A 26938-nucleotide genomic window follows, 5' to 3' on the forward strand; every position below is an offset into this window, starting at 1 on the left:
CACTGGGCTGCTCCAGCTTGGCTTGCCTGACCTGATGCAGAGCGCCACACATGTAGTGCCAACAGCACTGCAAGCTGTACTTAATGCTTTTTTTAACTGAAAAAAAGTTATATAGATATTTGTAAAGGTAGTTATAAGTCATTTTGCCTGCTCTCTGCCAGCTGTGCAAAGCAGGCTGGCCTCAGCCCAACCGGACTCACCAGGGCTGCATTTGGCATGCAGGCTGGGGGGCTACGTCAGGTCGGGGGGTGTATGCGCTGATTTTTTGAAAAATCCCAACAAATATTGTGATTTCACCGTTTTATTTCTCACAGTTGAATGGACTGAGCTTTAAAGTTATTTGAAACAGATGTTACATAAAGAGCTTCCAGTGGAGAACAAAGTCCACTTGGTTTAATTTAATCCAAATTCTATCTATTTTAATTTTTTAGTAATAAGAGAAAGATCTTGTAAGTCAAGAACTATTGAAAACAACCTGCAGCAATCAGATACACTGGTTCCAAGGCATAGAAAGTCAAATCTGGTCAATAACACGTGCCATTCTATCAGCTGGGACCACTGCAATGGATTGAGTCACGGGGTGCACAGGTGCCCCAGCACCCTGGTGGGATGCCCACGATCTCTGCCTGCCCCTTCCGATCTGCTCACCTTTTGCTGTCATCAACATCATCCCTGGTGGTAAATAAAATAATAATAATAATAAAATAAAAATTAAAAAAACACCACAGGGTTGGCTGCTTCTGTCCACGAGGTCAGAGTTTTGGCATGTCCAGAGGATGGCTGTGGGGTACCCCCTCCAGCAGGACAGGATTTTTCTGGAGCCCAGAGTTGCTGCTGCTCTCCAAGGGAGACAGAGGAGCAGCAAGACAGCCCAGCCACGCGATGCTCTGCAGCCACCATCAGCTGATTTAAACAACCCAAGGGTGAGAGGTTTGGGGAGAGAGGGCAGGGCAAAGGACAGGGAGTGGGAAGGGATGGTTTGGCAGGGACAAGTGTTCTGCCTGTAAATGCCTTAGAGGAACAATATAAAGGAAGGAAGGGAATTGCTCAAATTATCTCAGAGCAGTAAAGCTTGGAGTTGGGGCCATAAAACTAAATTCAGGCTAGGCAGCTGGAAAGCTGTCTCTGCAGTGAGAAAGCAGGCACTGGAGACAGGTTGCAGGGGAAGAGCACGGAGAAGGGTTAAAATGCCGTGCGAAGGGCCTTAAGGAGCAGTTGATAGCTGGGCGGTAGTCTTAGAAATGCCTGCCAGGGCCTCAGACATTTGCTTGTTTTGCAGCAGAGGCTCATCCTGTCAAAGCAAGTTTGAGAAACAAAACTGAGGTCCGGTGCTAGAACACTTCTTTAATGGGCCTTTGCCACGTAAGCAGCCGCAGCCACTGCCAGGAGAGTGCTGCACAGATGTTGGAGCACTGCACCGAGGAATAAGAAGGTGCTCGGGATGCTTCGCTCAGCCTCCCTGGGAACCAAGACGTGGTGGGGGAAGGCTTGTCCCGTGTGAAGGTGGGTTCAAAAGCCCCTCTCAAAGCTGCTGTGGGTATGGCAGTGTGAGATGCAGGCACGCTGCTCCTTAATGCCCAGCTGCACATCAGGTGCATGCGGGGCTTTAATTAGCCGGGGGCCACCACGCAGCGCTCGCAGTAAGTTCTCCCTGGTGCAGTTTCAGTTCTGTACTCCAACCAGTTTCTTTTAAACCTCCTGAGTGTCTTTGTCGCTCTCCTCCCCCGTGTCTCTCCACACTCCCTCCTGCACCCTCGCAGCCGTTTGCACATCTGGCTGCCTGCTCCCACCCTTCAGACCCTCGGGTGCAGGCAGAGGGGAAGGACCACAGGCAGCAGCAGTGCTGAGCTTGTGGACTCGTGCTTCTCGCTCCATCTTCCAGCTCAGCACATCACACAGTGCTTTGCAGCATCCTGTGAAGTTCACCCTTCTGCTTGCTGTGTGCCACTGCAGTTACCTTCCCCAAATTAAGGTCCTACAACACATTTAGGTGATTTCAAAAGCTACAGTAGTGACAAATCCAGCCAAGGAGCGGACCAAGGGCAGCGCAGACACAGCTGTTTCCTGTGTGGGCAACACGTTTTGCGCAAGCCAGATCCAAAACAGGGAGCATATCTGATAGCCCAGAGGGTCAGGGTGCCTCACAGCTCCTTAGGCTTCCTGAGCTTGCTGACATCGAAGCTGTGTGCTGGAAATATCACTGTAAGGCCAGAGAGAGGAGGTCAGAGCCGAGAGATGCGCTCCCAGCTCTCCAGTTAGATATCCTTTCTGTGCCAGCTGCCTCGTTTGTAAAAAGGGAGCAGTCAGCTCCCTAGCTACCCTGCTTGATCACAGCACTGATTACTTACAGTATCTGTTGGTGAAATAGCCGCACTCCTGCAGCCAGCGGCCAGATGACCGCAGTTTTAAAGCCAGTAGGCACGATGGTCTGTCTGTAATTCTGAATGAAAACTGTGCAGTGGGGCGAGGAGGTAGAAGATGGCTGTGTGTGAGCAGACAGTGCTGAAGGGGGGCAGCCTGTGCTGCTGGCACCCTGTCCTCCCTGCTAGAGCTGGGTGAGCGCACGGGACAGTCCCTGCTCCCAGCACATGGTCTCCAGCCCCCAGCTGATGCCTGTGAATGCTCGTGACATGCAAAAGTGCTAAGTGCTATAAATTGTTATTAAGAATAGACCAGCCCAGATTGTTTGGGATGATTAAAACCTCCCCACTGGCCTGCTAAATAACCTCAGCTTTGGTCTGGCTGGGCACATGTTGGTATTTGTTTTTTATTTGCCTTTTTTCTTCCCCTTTGTGCCCAGCCAGGCAAAAATATGGGCCATTTACCAGCCAAGCGAGGAGGTCAGTTGGAGACCTGCAGCAGAGGGGAAGCTGGGCTGCTGTGGGTCATGCTGGTAGCATTGCTCCCCAGCCTACAGCCAAACTCGGCTCACCCACGAGGTGTGCCATCCGCATTCAGGAACTTGCTTTCCCCTTAGCTGCTCAGCCATGCCTCTGTCCATCTGTCCTTCCTTCCTCCTTGGCTACATCCGCAGCTCTCTGATGATTTAAAACGAGTAAGACTCTCAAGATGCCCCAAGAGCTGGATCTGGTAATGGGGAGAGCCAGGGAAAGAGCTCAGCTCCCAGGTTACCAATGAATCATGTGGGGAGTGGAGTCATTGATTTGCAATCACTGCCTGCCTCCCAAATAGAATAGCCGTGAATTCCTCTGACCAGCGAGTGAGACGAGGAGCTCTGGGCTATTCCCAGCACAGGCACAAGAATTCAGCTCTTGGTCCCAAGAGCAGGTCTCACAGCTCCGGCAGCCCCACGGCTCTACCCATGCTAGCAAGTGAAGCTGGCAGCACTCTCCTGCAGTAGCCTGCACGCAGGCCGGCCTGGCACTGCGCTGCTGCTGAGCTGGGCTCTCCAATAAAGAGTCTCTTATTTGGATTCTCTCCCTCTCCTACCTGTTAGGAGCAGAAATGAGTGCAGACCAAGCAATGGAAACATCCTGGGTTACCAAGGGTACGCCGGCTTTCCTGCCTGCCTTGGGGTGTCTGTCCATCACCAGGCTGTGTTGCCTCCCACAGATCAGCTTGGTTTTGAGGGGGCTAGCCCTACAACAACACACAGGGCAAATTTTTTTTCCTAAAAGCCATAGTCCATCCCCTCACTCCCTGCCTCCTACTCAATCCACATGGCTTCCCAAACCAGGGCCTGCTCTCTTCTCTGCCTCTCCCTCTCATCAACCACCCGAAGCAAACCATACCTCTGCCCAGACTCATCATCCTGCCCTGTGCCACAGGAAGCCTTCATGCCATAGTGCAGAGGAGCTGAGTTTGTCCCTGGTCATTCTGCTACTGTCAGTGTCACCTTGGCCAGGACACCCAGCGTCTCCACAGCCTCAACCATCTCCTCATCTCACTGTCTCTCAGTTTCTCTGCATCCACATCACCTGTGTTGCTCCACCATTAAGTGGACTCCAAGCCTGATCAGTAAGAAACAAAAGGCCTTGGCCATGACACACCCTTGGTTTCTTTTCCTCCTGCGCATGAGGCAAGCAAGACCACATCTAGAGCAGGTGTATATTGCAAAACTAACAGCAGTGAGGAGCTCCTGAGTTAAAGTCTGAGTGCTCTCCCCAAAGTGTCTGTCTTGTAGCCAAGCTTTGTCCTGCCTAGGCAATCCTCCAGACTTTATTAAAGCCTCAAGATGTCAAAACAAGGCTTCTGCCTCACTCCCTTTGGAAATAGCTCCATATACCCTCACAGCAAATGCAGACGCTGGCCTCAAGCCAGCTAGTGCTAGCAGCACTGGCGTAAAACATCACCCCCCAGGGCATTTATCCAGCTTCCTAGGCAGGGCAGCACCACACAGTGATCCATATTGCTGTCTCGAACAGCAGCAGCTGAGCACCAGAGCTGAAATCAAGGCAAGGGGTGCTCACCATGGCAGTCGTCACCTGTGCAGGGCACACACAGGCCCAGCTGCTCAGGATCAGTACAGAAAAAGCTCAGGGCATTTCCTGAATGCCTATACTTGTTCGTCCTGTTCTTCAGAGGTGTTGCGGCCCAGCTCATAGCACTTTGCTATCCCCTGGCAACTCCCAGCCCCGTCCTGCAGGTACAATAGGTGCAATCTTACCTTGTCCTAAGTTGCTACATCACCCTGCCATACACTTGCTCACTGAGGCACCACAGCACTGCCAGCACCACCACAGTGAGCAGAGAAGACCTCCATGCTCCCATCCTGGCTAAGGCAAAAAGAAGGGCATGAAGCCCACAGTCACTTCTGGAAGCCCATTAGCAGCAAGACGCAACATTACCGCTGACCTCACAAAATAAGGCACAGACAGAGGCTTTGAGGATATGTTGTGCTGGGTCTTCAAACAGCCCGTGCCTTCGGGTAGGCAAGGGGATACAGCCGGGTCTCTCCCTACCCTGGGAGCAGACACCCTGGGAGTCTCACTACCAGCTCTCGGAGTGGCTCCTGTCTGAGGAAGACACCGTACGACAGTGCTGGGTTTGTGCTGCTACAAGCCCCGCTGGCTACCCTGGCTCATTAGCTGCAGGAGGATACATGGCTGTAGGGACCGATCCCTCTGGCTTATCCTGGCGTCCCACTCTACATCCAGCATAGCCCCTCCAGAGGGATGTGGCGGGAGCTCTGGGGAGCCATTACCACATGCATTACGATATGTGAGAGCAGCTTCCTTCGTATCCTGACAGACAGGCCCTCTGCTGAGGGCAGCTCTACCACTCACAGAGCCTGGAGCTGAGGACAACACCGAGGCAGGCCCAGGGCGGTGGCCACACGGGTGAAGGCAGAGTCCCACCGAACCCGAGCACGAAGAGTAGAGCAGGTCTGGTGACCGCAGCCACCTCCAGCCAAGGGTGCTGTCATCACCAGGCAAGTCCCTGATGACAAGATGGATCCCAGCTTGGGTCAGGGGTTCACATCCACTCTGCGTAAGGGTCCATGGCACAGGCATGGCTGCAACACAGCTGCAACATAGCCCAGGTGGGGACCAAGCCGAGACCATCAGCTTGAAAGGGAGCAGCAGGACAGGCCCTCAGCAGGGCTTTTGAAGAGAGCTCTTAAGGAAGACCAGACACCTACACCATTACCTAGGCCAGCCCTGAGCCTGTTGCCCTGCCACTCGCTGCCACGTTGCGCCATCCTGCACAAAGCAGGTATAGATGTCAGGAGTTCATGCATCTGCTGACTGTCTCCAAACCCAAGCACCACACCACCACAAATGCCCATGATAGCAGCAATGGGCAGTTTTAATGAAATGCCCCAGCAGCAGCTCACTGCCTGGCTGGAATGGGGCCATGCTGTAACCAGGCTTTGCACGGCACCCTCCTCTTCGGTTCTGCCTTCCTGAACAGCACCGGACCCTGCTGTAATGCAACCTGAGGCAAACCACACAGCAAAAACTGGGGATGTTGGTTTTATCAAGCCTTGCTTCTGATTTTTTAACCTCTTGTTTTTGATCTGGGAGTAGGTACCATTTAAAGCTGGCTGTCATTTCTTTTCCATGTCTGTGGGATTTTAGCAGCTTAGAGCACTAGTTGCCTGCCCCTTTGTGGGATTTTAGCAGCTTAGAGCACTAGTTGCCTGCCCCTTTGTGCAAGGCAGAGATAAAGCCTGGGTAACACTGATGCTGCCTCCCTATCTCCTCCTGAAGGCAGAGGGCAGTGGAGGGAGGGGTGGGTTGTAGCCTTGCAACAAGCACTGGGTCCTCACTGTGGCGCCTTCTGTAGCAATGAGGTTCTCTGCTGCTCTAAAGATCTCGCTAGAATGGCAAGTTGCTGCAGAAAAAGGGAGTGAGCACAGAAACTGACAATAGCGTAAAAATATCCATGTTTTAGCAAAGTTTTGAAGCAGTGCTAGGGACAGAAAGCAGCGTAGTGCATAGAGAGGAACTGTGTTTTAGCATGTGCATGCATGCACCTCCTTATGCTAAAACAGTGTTCCTGATTTCACTGTAAACCAAGCTGAACTTCTACCTGATTCCAGTGATTCTGACAGTTTCTGTTTATTCTTCCTATTGTGAGCTGGACCAGGACCAGGCCCTCTCTGAACCTCTCTCAGATGCTTAAAGCCCACTTATAGGAGGAGGCAGGAAGGTTAAACAGAATTCAGCTCATTCTCAGTCACTCTCTGAGTAGAAGAGGTGCAAGCAGCCACCAGCGGCCTTTTTGGACTCTTCTCTAGGGCCGAGGTAAAGATGTATCAAGGCAGGGACATAGGAGGGACATCAGTGTGAGAAGTTCAAAGATCTGAGCTCCAGTTGCCAGCACAGGGACTGGGGCCAACGGGGATACGCTGGGGACCATCGGGCTCTCCAGCTGTGTGCCACCTCCTAGGTCCGTGGTGGAAATCAGTCAGCGAAGCTCAAGGGGGCACACCTGAAGCAAAAACCCCGCTGCCTATGCTGAGGAGGCAGGACAAGTCCAGTGTAGAGATGACATTGTAATTAAAACTTAATAAAAAGTGGCATTTATCGATGAGTTGTATTAACCTTGTCTAAAGCCATTTGGACAAATTAATGCTCTGTGTGGTATTTCCCTGCCACATGAAAAGCAGCAAGGCACAAAAGAGATCAATACCGCTGGCCACCTGTCAGAGTGCGCCTTCACCTGCATCCTCCTCCCCAGTGCCTTCAGTCCCTACAGCCACCACGGGGCTGGCCGAGTGGTTGGGTGGGGGACAAGTGGGCAGCTCAAAAGGAAGGTGCAGGGTGGACAAGGGCGATGTGGACTAAGAATAGTAGAAGCAGACGAACTTTGGGCTTTGGGTTGGATCACATCGACTCTTCCTCTCCTCCAGCACTTTATTTTTGCCAGAGGTCAGCATGGCAGTCAGGGACAGAAAAGCTTCCTGCAACTAGGAGCAAGGAAGCACGCCTGCTGAAGAAAAACTGCCCCGAATCCACAGCTTTGATAAGCAGGGCTTGCATCACTAGAAGCTTTTGTTGCTTTAATTATAGCTTTTAATATGGCCTGTAAAAGTGTTTTCTGAATCTAAGAAAGACTCTTAGAGACTAAGACTCTCAGTCTCCATCGTACATGGGAGAGGCAAGATCCATGGGCAAACTGGGAGCAGTGTGAAAGAATATTGCCTTTTATTGTTCTGCTATTATTTCTAACATAATTGAGCATCTCTGGATTTCACGCAATGAAAAAGGGAGATGAGTTTTCAATGATTTTTTTCAAGCTGCTCATTCTTTTATGGAGTTTTATCAAACTGCAGCCACAGAGAAGGGACTTTGATGCAGCTATGGCTGGGGAGGAAAATGCCTTTGTTTTTACTGCATGGTTATACTTCTTATTTGTATTCAGAGTTACAAATACTCTGTCTCAGGACAAAAGTAAGTTCCTGATGCTTTCCCCCTTCCTACATCTCAGTTTTGCCTGGTCCCCCTCACAAAAGCAACACCAGTGTAAGAGGTTAATATGAAGGGTGTCTAGCAAAATCTGCCACGCTGATAAAGACATGTGAAGCGGAAAACCCTACTAAAGTCTCAGGCCTCTCGTTTATTTTGCAGGGTTGCAAAACACAAGAATTGAGGAAATGTGGTCCAGAGTAACTGAGAGGCAGATGTGGAACCCCGGGATGCCAGTGCTACAGACTCGCTTTTCAGGCGAGAACAATACTTTAAAATGAAAAATTCATTACCCAGATCTGTGAAAAGCAAATGAAGCTCAGCCTTTCCTAACCTTGACATTTTCCAGACTGCTGGCCAAATCCACGGGTAGGACACAGGCACATCCCCCGCCCCCATCCTTCAAAGGGATAGCTGGTGACAAGGAATGACTTTCAGATGTGACTTAACTTCTCTGAACCGGTCGTGACACCACCGCGTCCCAGCACACAAAGTACTATGCATCCACACCTCTAATTGCCAGACCTGGAGGTAAAGCTTTGCTGCTCCGAGCGTGCGTTCCCTGAAGACAGAGAGCAGAAAAGGAGTGGGTGAAAGCAGAGGGCAACCACAGTCAGTGCATTCCGCAGAAGACCATTTGCATGTTGCCAGTTGCAACCCCACGTATCCACCCTATTTTTGCAGCCAGGTTCTGCTTGCTGCCTCAGGGGTGTTCTTTGGCCCTGTCCCCTCAGCTCTGCGTGCAACCTGAAGGTTTCTGCCAAAGGACCTTGGCGTGCAGGCCACCTTTCAAATGCTCGCTTCCCCGCTGGGTAGAGGCTCTGCAGATGGTGAGGATGGAGGCTGCGAGCCTCTCGGCTCCAAAGAGCTCCGGTGAGTGGTATTCCCCGAGCCCTGCTGATGAAAGGCACAGATGTGCCTGCAGAGGAGCAGCTCTCTGTGTGCGCCGTGGTCCCCAGAGCCCTCTTCAGCTGGTTTGATGTCTAAGTGGAAGGGAAGAAAATAAGCTGACAGTGGGGTTACCACCCGGATGATTTGCTGAATTGATTAGCTGCTTCTTTCCAGGGCTCACACCCAGACAAACAGCAGCCTCGCTGGGGCTCGCAGGCCAAGTAATGACCTGGGCGAGGAGCGCTCTGGAGAAGGACCGGTGTAATGATGTGCTGCTTCCCTGGGCAAGAAACAAAGGAAAAGCCTGGGGAAAACAACGCACAGGAAAGTAAACACCAGCGAGAACGAGGCAAGGGAAAATGCAGCTCGTGCAAGACAGAGCCAAAACAAGCACCCTCCAGCAGCAGCTGGTTTGGACTCCAGTTTGTGTGTCAGGGGCTGGGCAGGCAAGGAAGGAGAGCCCAGCTGCAGGTGTATGCACACCCCATCCCTCTGTCTGTCTGTCTTTCTGTCCGGGGTGTGCAAACGGGATAGAGACAGGGCAGGGGTGCTGACCCCAGCAGCCGTATCAGGGCTTGCTGGGCATCGCTCTCTGTTTTTGGGGGGCAGGCTCTGCTTTCACAGGTAGGAAGTGTCCTGCTATGGCTGGTGGGCAGCTGCACTGCAGGCAGGTGGCTGGGTGACGCTCCTCCCGGCCTGCCTGCTCTTTGGGACCTGAAAGTGCCCTAAGCAAAGGCTGAGCTTGGGGTGCCTCTGGGCACAGAGGGGGTGGCCACCAGCTGGTGGAGGTGACAGCGGGGCGGCTCAGCCAGACACCGCAGAGGTGATAAAAAGGAGAGTTTGGGGAGTGGGGAGACGTAGGCTAGACTCCAAAGGATTGTGCTTATTTGGATCAGATACCGAGCATCTAACGTGTAAGGGGAGCAAATGGCCCAGCCTACCTAATCTTGTGCTCCTGCCTCCTCCTGAAACCCCAGAACAATGCAGATTAGGAGAGGGAGGGAGAGAAGGGTGCTGTGGAGCCTCATCTCATTGCTCTTTCCCATCTGTGCTGTGCTACTCCTGCCAGAGGTTTTTATTTGACCAAAGGAGGAAAGAAAAAAAAAAAGCTGGAAATAAAACCCACACACTATATTCCCTCTGCAAGTGCCCCACGCCTAGAAGTGCAGTCTGCTGCTCTCAGCGCCTCTAATTAGCTAAGCAAGGCAAGTGCTCATTAGCCCCACCTGGGTCACTCTGCAACTGGGAAAGCAGAGCATTAACCCCCACAAGGCTGCAGAATAAAGAGGCGGGGGGCATGGCTGTGCTGGGGCTGGCTATCCAGGCAGCCTGGCCCTGAAGCAGGGTGCCTTTGGCAGCGGCTCTGCTGGGAGGGCTGTTGGCATGGCGAGCATGCTTTCCCTGGGTAGTGTCTCTGGCTGTGGGGAAGATCTGGGAGGGGAGAGATGCGTTACAGTAGTGCTAAGCACAGTGCTGTGATTTCAGCAGCCCAGAGTGTTTCTGCATGCGAACAGAGGGAGGCTCTGGCGCGGTGGGGACAGCCACGGTAGCAAACTTCAGTTTGGCACTGATTGGATGTTTTGTAGCTGTAACTTCAGGGAGCCAGCTGCTGGCTTAATAATAATCATAAAATCTTAGATACATTTTTGTTAATGTTAGGTCACAAGGGGTAAGTGACCACCAAAACTATTCCCTGTGCTATCACACAAGCATTTCTCTCCCCCTGTGTCACAGCTTCTCTTGGATGAGGCGCTTCCAGCTGAGCCCAGGGAGCGGGGTGCTGCACATATGTGCAAGACGAATCAATCACTGCCCCAGACAGCTCATAGCCTTTAAGTAAAGGCATTTGTACATGAGATTTACCCTGCCTGCCCATTCTGAGTCAGTAGGAGAGTAGAAATAAGCCTATGGTTCCTCATCCAGCAAAGGTCATTGTTTTTAGGAAATTGGTGCTAAACCACAGAAGGCATCCATCTGGGAAAGGACAGGAGAGGAATGGGAGCAACTCCTGTGGCTGCAGACCAGAGGTGGTGATGCGTGCGAAATGGCAGTAAGTGCTGAAAACATTGCTGCTCTCCCTGGCCCTGCTCCCTGGTACAAAGAAACAGCATGGGGCATGGCAGCTGCAGCAGATAAGGATGCGGGGAAAGGATGGAGAGGGGCTTAAAATCCCTCATGAGGGATGAGAGAAGCGCTGCCTGCCTCTGTGCCCACCAGCCTGCAGGCAGGAGGAGGACAGGGAGGAGAAAGGTAGTGATAGAGTCTGGCATGGAAAACACGCGTCCCATGACTGGTAATTATACTGGGAATACCAACTATATGCTGTTCTGCCTCCCCTTCATCCTTTGCAATGGGTGCTGACGAGCCCGGGAGATGCCCCCGAGTTCCCCAGGGTGGGATCCACAACTGGCTGGAAGTGCTCCAGCAAGGAACCGGTAATGAGGCCACCGACATCCAAAGCACAGCTATTAGAGGTACGGATCCACTTCACACAGTGAAGCAATTCTTGCAGTGGACAGTGTCGTATCGGGCAGGTTGTCACAGCACGTGCTGCCTCTGTCTGTAGTCTGCCTGCAGCAGCTAAGGGCATTTAACACAGACCTGTTAATAAAACTGCAGGTAGCTGTAGCTAATGTTAGTATCTTCATTTCACAGACAGTGGTCTTGGGGAACAGAGATCACTTGTACTAACAGTTTGGATTACATAACCTGACAGGATTAAAAAAGGGTTTAACACTTATACTCTTGTATTTTTTCCTCAGCTGGATCAAAGGAATTAATCTGGCTGGTTCTGTTTTATTTCAAGTCATCCTTCCCTTTCTCTCTGCTTGTTAGTCTTCCCTACCGTGGTCTTCAAAGTCTGGGTTGGGAACGCTGCAGGGGAATTCTGGCTGTCACTTTGGTTTATATGTAATATTACTGTTGTAATGGTATCTGAATGTTTTGCTAAATGGATTCTTGCTTGTTTTTGCTTTTAACCTTACTGCTGTAATGCTGCTTCACAACAACAGTACCTGTCTCTTGTGGGGAAAGAAAAATTAGTTGAGAAAAGCCCTTGCTCTGGTAAGGTGTGGGTAGAGTTGTGATGGGTATTTAGAAACTCTATTTACATCAGAAAGAGAGGGGAGGGCAAGGAAAGCAAAAGTGAAGATCTGCCTCTCTAACCAAAGAGGCTCCTCAGGAAACGGTGGCCTCCCGTGGGGCCCCTTTCTGAGGCCTTGGAAAGCCGAGCACACGACCAGAAATCATTTAGGTGGTCGCCTCAGCCTACAGCTCATGGGCAAGGCGTTGCTTGCAGCCACGGGGCTGAGAGCAGAGCACAAGACAGCTGAATGCCCCGTGTGGCTGGCAGCTGGGCAGTGCCTCTTGCAGGTGATGCTTACAAAGAGCAGGGTGGCTTTTGCTTCTCTGCTGTCTGTGGAGCTTTGCCCGGAGGAGCAGCAGGATGGGAAGGTCTTGTGGTGTGCAGGCTGTGCACCATACATCTCCCCACAGAGGTGAGAAGAAAGGTGCTATGCTGTGTCTCCCTTGCGTCGGCAGGGGTGCTCTCCCACCTGGCTGTGGCTGTTTGCCCAAATCCTGTTCAGACAGGTCTGTCCTGTCCACCTCGATGCTGCTGGTTTGAACTGGGTTGGTGACTAAGAGGGATGACCAAGAGCCGTCACTGTGTGGCCTGTGTTGAAGGTGTTTTTTTGTGGCTATTGGAGCCAAAACCTTGCACAAGCACACACAAAACCCTACCAGTGGCCCAAGCACCTCAGATTCAGCGTTAGCTGGCAGGTGCACGTACAGTGCAGTGGTGCCAAGAGGAAGGGTGAGCCAGGGGACCTGGGGAGCCAGTAGCACCCCATGTGGCCATTGGCACCGCTCAGCACACCCCGTCCCCTGCAGGGATGGGAGCAGCCACGCTGCCCTGCACCCCCAGGCATGCCCCACCCTCACCAGACACAGGTGCTCCTGTTTCAGCTGTGTTTATGCTGGGTGAGTTTAATTGCACGTACTGAATTGAGCAAACTGGTAAAAGTGCAGCTGAAACTGGTTCGAGAGCATCTACATCAGGGATCTGGAAATAACTCAATTTTGCTGTATGCCAGGGAAAGTTTTCTCCAAGTGGGACAGGCTTCAAACCAATGGCATTGCTGGGAATGTCAGCTCCCTGTATTTAAAGAGAAATGGGATTAAGTCTCTCCATCGTACCTAGAATAATAATGTTTAGTGTATAAATAGCATTTTATAATTTCAAAGCAATAAACACTAAGATACCATGGTAATGAGAGCTGACGAGGCATTACCATTAACTAATTAAGCCTCGCAACTTCCCTGAGGTATCTAAATGTGATGGTTCCCATTTTATAGACAAGGAAAATCTATCTGAATTGATTTACTCCAAGGCACAGAGCAATCCCGAGAAAGAGCTGGAATCACAGCTCAGCACTGCTGATGCCTGGATGGTGGCTCTGTCCTCCGTGAGGCTCTGCCTTGTTTCCAGGAAGTGTAACCTCGCATCCCGTTCTTAGTAGGATTTAGAAATGAAGTGTTTTTAATTTTTGTTGACTGCTATGGAAGGAGTGGGGCATCCCTGCCTCCCTAGCCAAATTCAGTAGCAACAGGCAGAGGTACCGGTCAGGCTAGGGATGGATGCAGGTGAAGTTGCAGCAACTTGGCATCCAGGAGCTGCGCTCACCACAGAAGCAGTGAAGCAGGAAAAGCAGCTGACAGGTGGGCGCCAAACACAGTGCTGGAGAGAGCTGCCTTGGCTTAAACCATCCCGTGTCCTGCCTTTCCAGCCCCCACAAGGGTTGCAGCAATTTCTTTGCAGGTGCTCGCCCCCCTTTTTAGTTTGCACAGCCTTAGCTGTTTGTATCAACACTGGACCTGGCCCAGAAACCTCTGTGGGAAGCAGCACGTCTGCAACACTGGGGCTGAACGGGAGCCCTCTCGCTTTGCACAGGTAGGTGCCGAACAAAACTTTTAGTAGCTCTGAGATTAGCTGGTGTAGATAAGAAATCGAGGTTTCCTTCATATCAGGTCTTTGGGTCCCGACTGGAGAAGACTGTCTGTGACAAAGCAAATTTCAGCAGCACCGCCAGAGCTGCTTTGATAACTCAAACCCCCATCCAAGAAGGTGTTGAGACAGAGAACCCAGTGGTTACAGGTTGCAAGCAAACTGTTCCCTTAATGCCCCTAAAGAAACACAGGCTTTCTCTCCTGCAGTGAGTGATGAGGAGCTTGTCCTGGCAGAGCACTGCCTTGCCATGAAGCACCCTCTGCACCTCATCCTGGGACTTCTCTTCGTGCCTGCCTGTTGCACCTGTGAGCCCCTTGCCAGGCATTTGGAGGCCAGCTGTAGGGACCAGCACCGGAGCACACAGCATGCACAGCAGTGCCACTGCCGACTGCGATTACCATACCCGTTTGTGCTGTAGCACCACTGCCTGCCAAATAGCTGCAGACTGCAGGAGTGGAGACAGCGGGGATGGAGGGCCTCAAAAGCACTTGGGTTCGTGTGTCCTGCACTGTGCTTCCTGCAAGGACCACCTGCTCCCCGTCTCGCTCTGTGGCTGCAGGAGCAGCCAGCACCCAGCTCAGCCCCATGCCAGATGCGTGCACGGGTGCCCTGCAGCATCTGTGCACCCAGCCGACCCCAAACAAACACAGCTGGAGCCCCCAGTGCTGCTCCTGGAGGAAGATCGGGAAAGGTCCAGGTTCCCCAGCTCTAAATCCACCGCCACAGATTATCCTGCTCCTGTCGATTGCTCTCCAGGGGACAAAACATCAAGTTACAACCTGTGGTTTTCAGCCCCAATGGATTAAGAGCAGAAAATGTGTTGAGACCTAAGGCTTAGATCTCCGGGTTTGATACGCAGCTCAGCAAAGCATACAGGGGAGCAGCCTTGGTGGAAGATGCTTTGCCACATCAGTGCCGGCCAAATTCCCAGCAAGCAGATGCTTTTCAACTACCTAAGAGAGACATCGTAAGCCGAAAGTGGCACAATGCTGCTAATTTTCTGCCTAAACCTCCGGTGCTGTGTGTGACTGCTGTAGCGCTCAGGGAAAGGGTGGCTGCTCTTCAGTAGTAAGTGGTATTGCTCACACTTTCCAACAGTTTGCTTAGCCAAAAGTACTGCTGGTGTGTCATGAAGTAACTGCCTGGGACACTGCAAGGAGCACCGATGGCAGTAAGTGTAATAAGCAGTAATGCCGGGTTGTCACTTACAGCAACTTGCAGCATTCCCACTGCTTCCAAGCCCCGAGTGGTTGCGAGCACAAATTGCCACGCTGCCTCCAAACCGTGCAGCAGGCACAGAGACCCCTTCCCATGTAGCTCCTCCCGCAGCATTTACTGCTGCTTCCCTTCCCTTGGCTTTCGTGCGTCTTGTCTCAGCCTCCTGTGGGCCGCTGCTGTCCTTTACCCATAAAATCACAAGCAGAGGCTTAAAATAAGTAAGAAATAAGAAACCCAGCATGGTTTTCTTCTCTCTTTTCTCCTGCTTTACTTACAGGAGGACAAGTTTCTCATCTGCTTTCGCACCTTTCCTGCGCTCCTCCAGCTGCCTCTATGACCCCAGCCCCAGCACTACCCAGGAAAACCCCTGCCCTCATTTTCACTGTGCATGCCTCGATCTCCTTGACTTGCTGCCTGGGTCAGATCAAGGGATAAAAGGCAGCCCCCTGCTGCTAAGCACTCCCCTTCAGCTGCAGTCTTTGCTCTGCTCAGGGAGGCTTTGCAAGTGCTACACAAACCATGAAATCCCTCAGCTGAGGAGGCCTTCAAAAGGGAAAGAGGAACTTCAAAACGGATGAAAATGGGAAGAATCCTAACAGGTAGAAGCAGCTTGAGGTGAATGTAGGAGACTAAATCAGTACTTAACTCAGAGAGCGGAAAGAAGCCAAGGTGCTAGACTACTGAGGGCGCAAGCAATGGAGCTCTAAAATTCAGAGGTGCTACAGAAGGGAGCTGAAGCAATTCTCACAGAGAAGCGCAGGAGTCCTGTTTTGAAGGAATGTTGGGTGTGATCTGTTCTTTGTTTCCCCTGAATTATGAACTCCTGAAGCTTCTGGGAACATGCTCCCAGTGAGGATAGGGTCTAAGGTATGGCTGGTCCTTCTGCAAGTGCTTTAGAGTCCTCGTGAGGGAGGACTGCAGGTCTTCCTCTATCTTGGTTGTAAAAACCTAGTCAGTGGGGCTTCAGCTTCAAGCTGTGACATGGAAATGCCAGCAAGAGTTTTCTTTGTTTTAAGAAGAGATCCTTATTAACAGTAATGTCACTTTGGCTGCCTTGCAACTGACCTGTACTGTCAGTAATCCATTCTCTTCCAGAGGCAGGCTATGAGAAATGTACCTGTTGTTAACCAAGTTTTACATTTCATCTTTGCTAAATTAGACACATCATTCAGGTCTTTTGGGAGGAGCATTCCTTTTTGGAGAGCATTCCTCCCTTCTTTTAGCTTCCAGGTGACAGGTTTTGTCCAACAGGAATGTGAACATTTGGTCCCTCTATCTCCTACAATATTTTTATTTGGTTTTGGCACCTGGAATTTGGCATTTTTTCTTAAGGAAATGAGCTCAGACACCCAGAGATGATCTCAAACAGCAAAAACATGAGGCTTTAATTTGGACCACCAGCCTCCCAGAATGGCTGTATGTGGTGCAAGCACTCAATTTATAGCCTGGTTGGGAGCAAAGGAAGAGAAGAGACAAGGGGAGGAGAGCATGTATGGAGGGAAGCAAGCAGTCAGGACTGGATATTGAGCCGAATAATCAGTGAGTAGGTGACATCTCACCAATAGCCTAGAAAAATAATGGTCGAGAGGAAGAATATAGCATGCTGGGAAAGGACGGTGTTTCGAGTATGCTGTTTTGTTTGGTTATGAACAGGAAACTCAGCCAGAAGTGGCATGGAAGGGGAGAAGCACACGGATTTGTGAATGGAGATATTTATTAAAGAGGAGGAAAAGCTGTATTGTACTCACCAGGTCTTTTGCCTTCTGTTGAATAGCAGTCAGAGAGCAAAGATTGTAGTGTTTGAATAATAAATTCAGGGAAGTGCTTTAAAAACAGTGCAAGAATCTGGCAATGTTAAGTTACTTTAAGTGATCTTGGGCAGCTCCCAGCATCCTTGCATAAAAAGAATAGTTTCAGAGAAAGCACAGCCTGTCAGAAGTAATAGGGACGATAGAGGGAGCCAAATTAATTCAAAAAAAAAAAAAAAATAGGACTGTAGCCTTTCAGATGAAACGAGAGACTAGGAGACTTCATTAAGGTTCACAAAATTCTTAACGGGCTAGAGAGTGGGGATACTACAAAGCTGTTTGACCCAGTGTCAAGAACAAGCAGCGATGCAGCAGTAAGATAAGCCACGGCTGGGCGCTGCAGGAATTCGGGGAGGAATGTCAGGGAGCGAGCAAAGGCAACACAAACTCCCCTTACATGGCAATAGGACAAAAAAGCTTGCTCCGTGGGAGAACCAGGCATTTATTTACACGGCAAGCAATGCTGCAGAGCGCTGTGGCTGGCCCAGAGGAAGCTGTGCCTGAGGATTTGTCACTCGCAGATTTCTGGCATTTTGCAGGGCTCCTCCTATGTGGTGTTACAGTGCTGTAAGTCAGCCTGCACGCCGTTCCTCAGCAGTGTTGCAGCTGGAGCTGCTGCACTGCCTGTGGGATCAGGCGCTGCCTTGCTCAGCATCAGGTCTCAGAGTCACCGTGCCTGCGAGAGTCAGGCTTTTGGTGTAACGTATGGCACCCCGTACAAAAAAAATTGCTCTGTCAGAAATTTAGGTAGTTCTGGGGAAACAGGCACAGGTGTTGTACTTAGGTAAGTAACGCACGGACGTCCCGTTTAACGCGACCATGGTGTTAAATAACGCATAGGTGTCCCATTTAATGCGACCATGGTGTTCCTGCTGCCCGTACCCACGCCTCATCCGTCCCTGAGCGCTGCTAGTCCCCCAGCCTCAATGAAGCCTCGTGCTAACAAACACTCGTGCTAATTACACCCCAACACACCGTGCTAATTACATGCAGTACAACCATTTCCTTGCACCGTTTCAGACGTGCTCCCTCCCAGTCCCACAGAGTGCCCCTCACCCCGCCGTACACCGCTATGGGGCTGCCCGCCCCCCCCCCCCCCCCCCCCGAGCAGCGCGGCCCCTCATTAATCGCCCCCTCAATGAGCCCTTCCCGCCAGCCCCGCCGCCACGTGCTGCCGGCACCCGCCGAAGCCCCGCCCACCCCGTGTTAGCCACGCCCCCTGTGGGCGTGGCCTGGCGGGCGCGGGTGCCCTGTTGTTGTGATGAGCGCCGGCCCCGCCCCCTCCTCGTGCGCTGCCCCCCCTTGGCCACGCCCCCGCCCCTCCGCGCCCCCCTCGCCCCGCCCCCCGGGCCAGCGCCGCCTTCCCATTGGCTCACCCCGCGCGAGGCCCCGCCCCCTCCCCGCGCCCATCTGCTCCCGGCGGCGCGGCGGCCGCCTGCAGGGCGCGGGCGGGCGGCGGCGGAGGATGGGACCGCGGAGTGGCGGCCGCCCGCGGCAGGGGCAGCAGCAGCAGCAGCGCCGGCGCCAGCACCACCATCAGCAGCAGCGCTACCCGCAGCAGTACCCGCAGCAGCAGCGCCCCCGCCGGCCCTAGCGCCCCCGCCCCGCGCGCGGGCGGCAGCGAGGGGGCAGCGCGGTGCCGCCGGGGGGCGGCCGCTGAGCGGCGTGGCGCCGGGGGGCGGGCGGAGCGCGGCGCGGCTCAGCTCAGCTCAGCCCAGCGCAGCGCCGAGCGGCGGCGGCGGCACGCAGCCGGCCGCCGAGCCAGGCAGCGGCAGGCAGCGGGCGGCCGAGATGTGCCCGGAGGAGGACGGCGGCTGCGGTGGCGGAGGAGGAGGAGGCGGAGGCGGCGGTGTGGCCGGTACCGGCGGCTCGGAGGCGGCGGTGGCGCTGGACGAGCTCCGCTCGTGGTGGGAAGTGCCGGCCATCGCGCACTTCTGCTCGCTTTTCCGCACCGCCTTCCGCCTGCCCGACTTCGAGATAGAGGTGAGACCCCGCCGCCCGGCCCCCCCCGGGGGGACCCGTCCCGTTCCCGTGCCGCAACTCCGCAAACTTTCCCCGAGCCCCCCCGCCCGGTGCCGGTGCCGGCGGGGCCGCATTGTTCCGCCGGGCACCCGGCCGCACAAAGCTGGGGTTGTCCCCGTGCCCGGAGGGGGGTCCCCGTGCCCGGCCCCAAACGTTGGAGAGGGGAGGAGGGCACGGCACGGTGCCCCCCCCCGCCCCAACCTCCCCGGGGTCCCCCCGGTGCGGGGGGGCCGTGCCCTTTGTTGGGGCCGGGGTCCCCGCCTGGCTGCGCTTTGTGCCGGGGGCTCGGGCACCTCGCCCGCCCTCCGCCCCGAGGGGCCGGCGCGTTTTGGGGCGCTTTTGCGCGTTTTTCCTCCCCAACTTTCGTACGCGAGTGCGTGTTTTTGTTTTGCTGGGATGGTGGCTGTTAATTTCTGCGCGTGTGGGTACGCGCGCCGCGAGTGTTTTCTGCTCCGGCTGCAAATGTTACCAACAAAGTGCGTCCCGGTAGTGGGAAATCTTTTGTGCTGGCTGTGAAAAGCTATTCTTGCCGGCACATTGGCAATAAACCGGGTGAATAACATGGTGGCGTGTGTTTTTTAAGACAGTAATTGCCCCCTGAATGCGAATTCCAAAGATGCTTAAAAGTTCAATAGGATGTGCGAAGCCCTAAAGAGCAAAACTCCTGGAGCAGGATGTGAATTTCTGAAGAGGGGGAATCCCTTATGCGGTGCGAAATCTTGAAAGGGGATAAGGTCTCTCAATGATGCAACTTCTTGCGAAAGGGAACTCCCCTCCCCCTCCTATTGATGCAAACCCATTAAAGGGGGAGGCTCTCCGGGCCCAGCAGCGCAAAGTCTTGAAGGAACCTGAATTTACAATGATAAAAGGGCCGAGGCACTAGCCTTTCACCTTTGGAGGCAATTAGCATCTGGCTTGCTTCACAGGCGAAGTAAATGTGGGCTCCCCTTTGGTTCCTGGAGCATGCTTAGGACGGGGGAGTTGCCATCGCTTGGAACAAATTGTGCCTGCTTTTTGGGGGACGAGGAGTGGGCGCAGGTTGGCACCGGGGTGTTGCAGAGCATAACTGGCCCACCAACAACATCGCCAGAACCCACGCCTGCGATGACCTGCGGTGGTTTGCACAAACAGGCTTTAAAAGATGGGATTTTTGCGAGGGACAGTGGAAACCACGGTTAAAATCGGGATACGCTGTGAGAGGAGAGATTCAGCTGTCGGAAGCTGGCGTCTAAAGGCACGGGGAGTGAATCTCCCTCTTCCCCACATGCCGCCAGCAGCCCACCATGGGCGGCTTTAGGACTTGCTCTTCCTCGAAGTTCACCATCTTGTTGCCTCTTCCAGTCCCATCCGTGGCTTCGGGGATATGGGAGCAGCACGCTGCACAGAGAGCGTACACCAACAGTTCGTGGCGTGAAACCGGTGGCCAGCAAAGGGACTTATAATGCTTCTTGTTTGTTTGTTTGCTTTTCTCTGAGAGCGCTGCTGTGGGAGACTTTTGGTTTGTACTTTACTCAGCTGCGGAAAGGAGGCTCCCCACTCGGTTTCGGGGCTGGGGACGCTGGTGTCTGAGATGGGCTTTGCGTTGTGGGGTGCCCGAATGAAATGGAGGTGGCCGTTCTGGGCATTTAGGGAATGCTACAGCTTGCTGGAAAACAAAACGGCCAGCCAACAGGCTTCAAGCTGTGCTCGTGTGCACAAATGGAGTTTTCTTGGTTTATCTTTGGTTCTTGAGGAGACCGCTTGTGGCTGAAGGGAAGTGGTTTGAGACATTGCTGCCCCTTCCCTCAAAAGATACCGTCCCCCAAGGGCAACCGAGGGGTGCAAGCCCTGGTCTGCTTTAATGCCAAGTAAAACAGGTGGCTTGAGCAAGCCTGTTTTCTATGTTGAACTGGAAATGGAAAGCTCACGCAGCTGGGGGTTTCGTCTGAAGGGTGCTGATGCTCAGACCGCTGGAGGTTCATGGCAAATGCTTGTCTGACGGTGTCCCTCATCTCTAATGACTTATCAATGGGTGCTGTCAGCTCTTGCTGATGGTGGGAGGGCTGAGCTCTCCTCTCTAGTTAAAACCTGCTTGGTGGATCTGTTTTTTGCCGATATTACTGTATCTCAGGTGGCTTTGGTTCTGAACTCTTAAAACATTATTGCAAAGGCAAAAGTTTTAAACAAACCCTGATTTGTTTGTAACAAGTATCCCCTGCCCACCTGGTTGCGCTGATGTTAGTACGCTGTAAGAGTGTCTCTGCCCCAATCACGGCAGTCCCCAGAGCAGACAAAACCTGATCTTCCATATGTTTAAAAAAAATAAAAAGAAGCTGTAGCTAATTTTTCTTCTTTCTTCCCTCTCTCTGATTTCTCTTCTGGTAGGTCTGCCCATATTTTGTTGCAAGGCTCGGTAATGATAGGCCATCTGGACCCATCCCTCTCATACCAAGCAGATTTGCCTGTGGTATTTGAGAAGTTTGGGGACTTCAGTACAGTGAGGCAGAGCGGAGCTCTTTCTTCTTTTTTTTTCCTTTTTAAACGCAGCCCTTTTGCCCTACACTTATTGGTCCGAAAGAAAGTGAAGCTTCCAGATGTGGGCTGCCATCCGCAGCTGCACGCAGCAGAAACCTGGGAAGCAGATGTTTTGTTTTTCTTTTCCCCTGGACCAGCGAGCGGCCAGGGAAGGGGTGTCCAAAACTCGAATAAAGGAGCGCATCCATCAGGCCGGGTGCTGGGCATTGTTCTGGGGAGGGGGTGGGCGCAGGCGGCCCCCATGCTGGCTCCGGCAGATGCAGGCGCCTGGCGAGGAGGCGCGGGGCTCCTGCGCTTTTCAAACCTCGGCCGCAGCGGTGGGCTGGGGAGGGGGCAGCCGACACCGGGTCAAAAGTTCAGTGGGACAGCCGCGAGCACACGCGTGTGTGCCAGGACGTGGCTGGGTCCACCCATGGGTCTGCACGGGTGGCAGAGAGTGCTGCTGTCGTCAGACTCGTTTTTTAAAGTCTCCCCCCACCGCCACCCCCTTAAATGGCCGCCGTGTCAGCCATCTGCCATGCAAAACTTCCACACCGCTTCAAAAGTGGACTTTTTGCCGTGCTGCTTCGGTTGTGGTTTCCTTCTCAGTGCCTTGGAAACCTAGATGGGGTGGGTTTGTCCTTACCTGCTCCAACAGTGCTCCAGCTGGGAGAGGGTCTGTTCATACCGGGCATTTTTTAAAAAATACATTTATTTCGTATGGCCTGCCCTGTTGGGCAGAAAGGATGCTTTCCACAGTCAGGTCGGTGCATGTGATGATAGGAAGTGTTTTGTTTTCCTCTTCAAGACTAGGCTGTAATGCGGGACACCTCTCGTGACAAAGCGTCTCCTGGACGCGTGCCCTTCCCTCTGTGACAGAAATATCATCCTGGCAGCTGCAGGGATTGTTTGGGTAGAAAAATATTAGGAGAAAATTTAATGTTTTCAACCGTGTTTCAGCACAACTTAAAGAACAAGAGAACTGGAGAGCAGCCAGCGTGGCGCGGCCACCCAGCTCTCTGGCATGTGCTCCTGGGAGCTCTGGGCTAAAACATTTGGGAACTTCTGCCTGGGTAGGTCGAGGGGAGGTGACTTTTGAGAACGTGCTTGAAAATAGTCAAAACATTGTTGTTAACTCAGTTTATTTGGAAAAGGGGAAAAGCCACATTACGTAGGGAAAACATAAATCTTTTCCTGTGGTTTTTAAAAGCGGCTTTGGGCAAATTGCCTCTGCTGCTAACTTCGCTGTGGCTCTAAGATGCTTTTCCTCTTTTCCTCTCCCTTCCTTATGCTTCAGGCTCTAGCTCTACCTTCAGCTACGCTCCTGCTGCCCAAAGACAGGGCACTGCTGCTATTGCACACCTTTTTCTTCCTACAGTGCAGTATCCGCACACCTTTTTTTTTCCTACAGCGCAGTATCTGCCATACCAGCCCATGAACAGGCTCTTTCTGTCGGGGAATATGATGTGGTTGTTACAAACCAGTGGCTACTACTGCTCCCGTGGGTCCCCAGGGGGAGGAGGAAGAGTGTGGAGAGAAGGGGGATCTGTGCTGCTGCCTGCAGGCTGTGTGAAGGAGTAAGCACAGAACAGGGGATTTCTTTTACCCCTGCAAACCAGGCAGAGCTTGGAAAGCCAAAAACTTTTAACTCACTAACCTTTAGGTGCACTCAAATTTTAGCGCTTTGGAAAATGTGCCCTTTTTTCCTAGTGGGGAGAGGATGGCCAAGTGCACTTTGACCTCTGCTGTCCTGTTTTGTTAGGTCCTACTGAAACTTCTCTGGAGCCCCTTGCTTTCTGTCCTCTGTGTGGGTCCCTTGAGATCCATGGCACCAACTGCACAGCCTTCCTCTTCTGTCAGTGGTGTGTATGGAGTCAACTGTGTATGCACTGTGCTACCGAAACCGAGTGCTAAGCCTTTGCTCCTCGGTGGCTATTCTGGCCCAGTACTGCCTTGTTCTTTGTGTTACAGTAGCACCTACAGAACCTACTGTTGCCTTATGTCATATGATGGCTGAGATGGCCGGGTAGTTTCTGATCGGGAGAATTTAGGATCTAATTAAGATAAATGTGACAAGTAGGTGTAACAAGCTGACTAAAATGTAAGTGAATTTGTGTAGGTCAGCTCTACTTGTACAAGGTAAGTCCGAGCTAGTTTAAGCACCTTTTCTGTAGAGTATTTCAGGCATCAGGATGTGCCTCTTGCCATCTGCCCATCAGTGGTAGGCATCTTAGAAATTTGAGTATCAAGTGGAAAAAATGAATGAAATGCACGGTGAGTACTGTTTTTATTGTTCTTCCTACCTGTCCCATTGACGTTTGGTTTTGATGACTCTGCAACATCTCATCCCTCTTACCGCATCTCTTCCAGCAGCAGCTCTTACGTTGCTGGTCTTGGCTTTTGCTGCCTTACTTATTCTGTTCATAATAGAATCATTAGCACTCTGAATGTCAGTATTGGGCTCTAGAGTTCATTGAGATTAATGGAGGGGGAGGCAGAGAGATACTTCTCAGAGCTGTTGTTTCAAGTGGTCTGCAAATTGGAAAGCATTATATCAGTTTACATTTCAAATGCAAGTCACATTTTTCACAACTGTAGATCTTGAACTTTTTAACAAGTGTTTACATTTTGTATAATGAGACTCTACTATAATTGGATACAAAAAAGAGGAATAGGTGGTTTAGGAGGCTGATACGTGAGTTAAAACATTATCTTAAGCCCCTGAAAAGAAATGAGAAGTGACTGGGCACGGAAAAAAGGGTGTCTGAACAATGGGTAAGGAAGGTTATTTTGACAGCAACATTTTGAATGGATCTGATAGGTGACAGGGAAGTCAGAGAACGACTGTAGCAGTCGAAGGCAGAGAGAAAGAGGAAGTGAGTATAAATTTCGGAGATTTGGATAGAGTACGTAGAGTTTGATAATCACAGATTTTCTACGGTGTTGTTAGTTGGAGGCAACTAACTACCTCTTCCATCAACACCGCTGACTGGAAATTGTATCTGTTAGCTGAAATGTTTGTGTGCCCACAAGTTAAATGGTTTAAGCTGAATTTGTTTTAAAACCAATTTAAGATAATCTGGTGTAAATCTTTCCCTGCTAGAAAAAAAAAATATGCTCTGTGTAGTAGCTTAAATCTGACTTAGCGGTTTGCTTTGTTTACAGAGTCATGACTACCACAAACCTGTACCAATTTAATGAAGCTGATGTAAACTTCTGCATACCGCATCTAAATTAGGCCTCGAGTTTGTGCTTTTTGGAATTTGCTCCAACTAAACCAGCTAAAAGTAACACCTTAAAAGTGTTGCAGCTTTATGTGTAGACCTGCTTAACTGTGGTCTTTCTCTCCCTACAAATAATACCGCAGAGCTGTGCCATTCTGCCCCTGGCATCTGTTAAGTGCCTGCATGAAGGGTGAAGAATTAACTTTTGTAATGGCAATGGATGCTTTCATAGACTTCTTTCAGGCAAAATCTCTGCAAGAAAAGGGCTGGGGAGAAACAACAACAGCCAGGGAGTTAAAAGTTCCTGAATTAAAAGTTTATAGTTTAAGTCTTATTGTAGGTATTTATGAAAATTAATTTTTCCCTTCGTTACCAGCAGAAACAGCATCTGCTGTGATGGCGAGAACAATGCAGCCCAGTGATTCCTCCTTCCTTACAGTAGAGAATCCTGTTAAACACACAACACTGTGCCTTAGAGTGTATCCTTTCAGCAGGCTTGTTCCTTTTAATGGGTGCCCATTCCTGGGGTCTCCATTGTTTCACCAACAATGGCACTGGGGGCAGCTGATTTGGTTGACAGAAAATGTGTTAATTTAACAGATCTATTCCCTTTAGCAAGTCTCCTTCCTATTGTGTCCCAGTTCTCCCCAGTTCCTTGGAAGGAGGGCTGGGCTAGCAGGCTCTGCGAGGTTGAGTATTCCTGCAATTAGGAGGGGTTTGCAGCCTTTTGTGTGAGGAGGAGAAAACAGCTGAGAGGGAAAAGTGATTTTAGTGCATTTTGCTTGTTTCCAGGATATGTGTTTTTACTGTGTTTTCATGCACTTTGCGTATGTGTGTGCTTTTAAGTTGGCCTTTATGGGGGACGGGGGAGTAGTTCGACACTACAGGCCTACTGCAGCCCAGGTCTTTGCTTTGTGAGCGCTGCTCAGAGGTGGCCCAACAGCCACACGCGGCAGGCAACTCCTTTACAAACTCTTTACATTTTATAAATGCCTAGCTGAAATGCCAGCCTTCCACTCAATAAAAAACAATGCTGCTAGTATACTCCATGGTAGCGAATACCGAAAGATGTGAGCCACAAGAGGTATGTTTTAGACCACCTCTGTTGTGGGACCAGCCACCAGTTTAACACCATCTTAAGGGTGGTTTGAACAGCACAACCTCTTCATGCTAGGTGTACTTAAACTGGTTCAGCTCTTAACTGTGTTGAAGTAGTGACTTAGTGACAGGGTGGTGAGGCCTTTGGTTTGTAGCTGCTGTGGTTCAGCTGGTGCGCTAGGCCCTGCAGGAAGGACGGCATGGGCACCGCTAAGGCAGCCATGGGACCTGAAGCTTTGGTGCCGTGGGCTTCTGCTGCCAGAAGGGAGATCCTGCTGCCTTTCAAGCTCTTGCCCTAGCACTGCTTCTGGTGCTGTGGCTCTCCGGTGCTCTGGAATGATACTGGGGCACAGCAGCAGCAAGCGGGACCTCATGGTTTTGGTGGCCATCAGCTGCCAAGGTGGATCCACCACGGCTCTTAAAACTGCAGCCTTAGCTTAGTTTTGTCCTGGGGCTGGTGATGCAGAAGGATCATTGGACAGTCTTTTTCCTCCTCTTTGGTAAAGCCGTTAGATAGTTCTCTGGCTCTTTCCAGTGAAGCCTGCTCTAAAGGAGATAGAGCTTTGTGCAGCCAAAGGACTGGAAGGCAAAGCTGGCTTCTTCATTTCTGGTGAACCCTGTACTCAGCAAGTTGTGGCAGCAAAAAATATTTATATATCCATAACACAAAGCAAAGACCTTTTTCTTTCTTGTTTGGGTTTTCTGTTTGTTTGTTTTAGGAGGCAAAGGGTAAGAGTTTAATTTAAGAGCTTGACTCTTAATAGAGCTTGTCATTGTTGCTAATATAAAACAAATGATGAGCATGGGAGAGGAGTGAAAGGCTCCCTCTTCTGGTGTGCTTTGAAGGTTCAAACACAAAAAACTAAGGAAGAAAGCCCAGTAAGCAAGACCCCTGCCATGTTTTCTGTGGTATTTTAAGACCTCACTTGGGCCTAACCCTTGCTGAATTAGGCCCACTATATAGCTTGCATCAAGACACCCGAATAAGTAATAAGGGCACTGTAAAAGGGAAAGGCAAATTACATTGCACTTAAAAGTAAAATCTGTCATGGTTTCATACAGGTTCCCAGTCTGGACAGCCTCGTATGTCCCCACAACTAACTTTTTCCGATGCTCTTCTTTGCTTTTCCTCTCTTCCATTGCTTTCCTGTAAAGCTCATTACTCATCCCATGCAACTCACCTGTTAGCCAAGCCCTGAGCAGCCAAGCGGGCTTGTACATGTGTTTGGGGTGATTGCGCAGGGGATAGATATGGTGAGCAACCTGTATAGAAACTGTGTTCAAGAATTCTGCACTCCCATC

General features: G+C 51.6%; 2 protein-coding genes across 9 annotated transcripts in view; both read left to right on the forward strand.

Moving 5' to 3' along the window:
• The first annotated feature begins 10006 nt into the window (after positions 1-10006).
• Positions 10007-16478, forward strand: LOC308187782 (uncharacterized protein). Of its 7 annotated transcripts, XR_013944899.1 has the most exons (6): positions 10188-10311; positions 10708-10815; positions 11120-11239; positions 13794-13890; positions 13980-14944; positions 15269-16478. XR_013944899.1 is itself a non-coding variant. In XM_080576114.1 (5 exons), the coding sequence occupies exons 1-5, from the start codon at positions 10270-10272 to the stop codon at positions 14189-14191; spliced, it is 579 nt and encodes a 192-aa protein (XP_080432240.1). In that variant the 5' UTR covers positions 10188-10269; the 3' UTR covers positions 14192-16478. The 7 variants fall into 7 exon arrangements, 1 of the variants encoding a protein (XP_080432240.1); XM_080576114.1 differs by having other exon boundaries at positions 13980-16478; XR_013944898.1 differs by lacking the exons at positions 10188-10311; positions 11120-11239 and adding an exon at positions 10060-10170 and having other exon boundaries at positions 13980-16478.
• A 1747-nt stretch (positions 16479-18225) lies between these two features.
• CECR2 (CECR2 histone acetyl-lysine reader) overlaps positions 18226-26938 on the forward strand; it is a 101078-nt gene continuing 92365 nt past the window's right edge. The window contains exon 1 of one of the 2 annotated variants that reach the window (XM_080579628.1): positions 18226-18782. In XM_080579628.1, coding sequence (XP_080435754.1) covers positions 18591-18782 — 192 coding nt within the window. In that variant the 5' untranslated portion in view covers positions 18226-18590. The remainder of the gene's footprint in view (positions 18783-26938) is intronic. The other variant, XM_080579629.1, reaches the window with a different exon arrangement.

This window comes from Anser brachyrhynchus, assembly GCF_964034855.1.
Source record: "Anser brachyrhynchus genome assembly, chromosome: 1".
NCBI classification, from domain to species: Eukaryota; Metazoa; Chordata; class Aves; order Anseriformes; family Anatidae; genus Anser; species Anser brachyrhynchus.

Excerpts from the sequence above, each read along its gene's own strand:
- LOC308187782 (XM_080576114.1), top strand. The coding sequence starts at position 10,270 with ATGCGAACAGAGGGAGGCTCTGGCGCGGTGGGGACAGCCACG. Across the intron at positions 10,312-10,707 it reads GCGCGGTGGGGACAGCCACG|GAAATTGGTGCTAAACCACA; the intron begins GTAGCAAACTTC and ends CATTGTTTTTAG. Across the intron at positions 11,240-13,793 it reads CCAAAGCACAGCTATTAGAG|GTCTTTGGGTCCCGACTGGA; the intron begins GTACGGATCCAC and ends CCTTCATATCAG.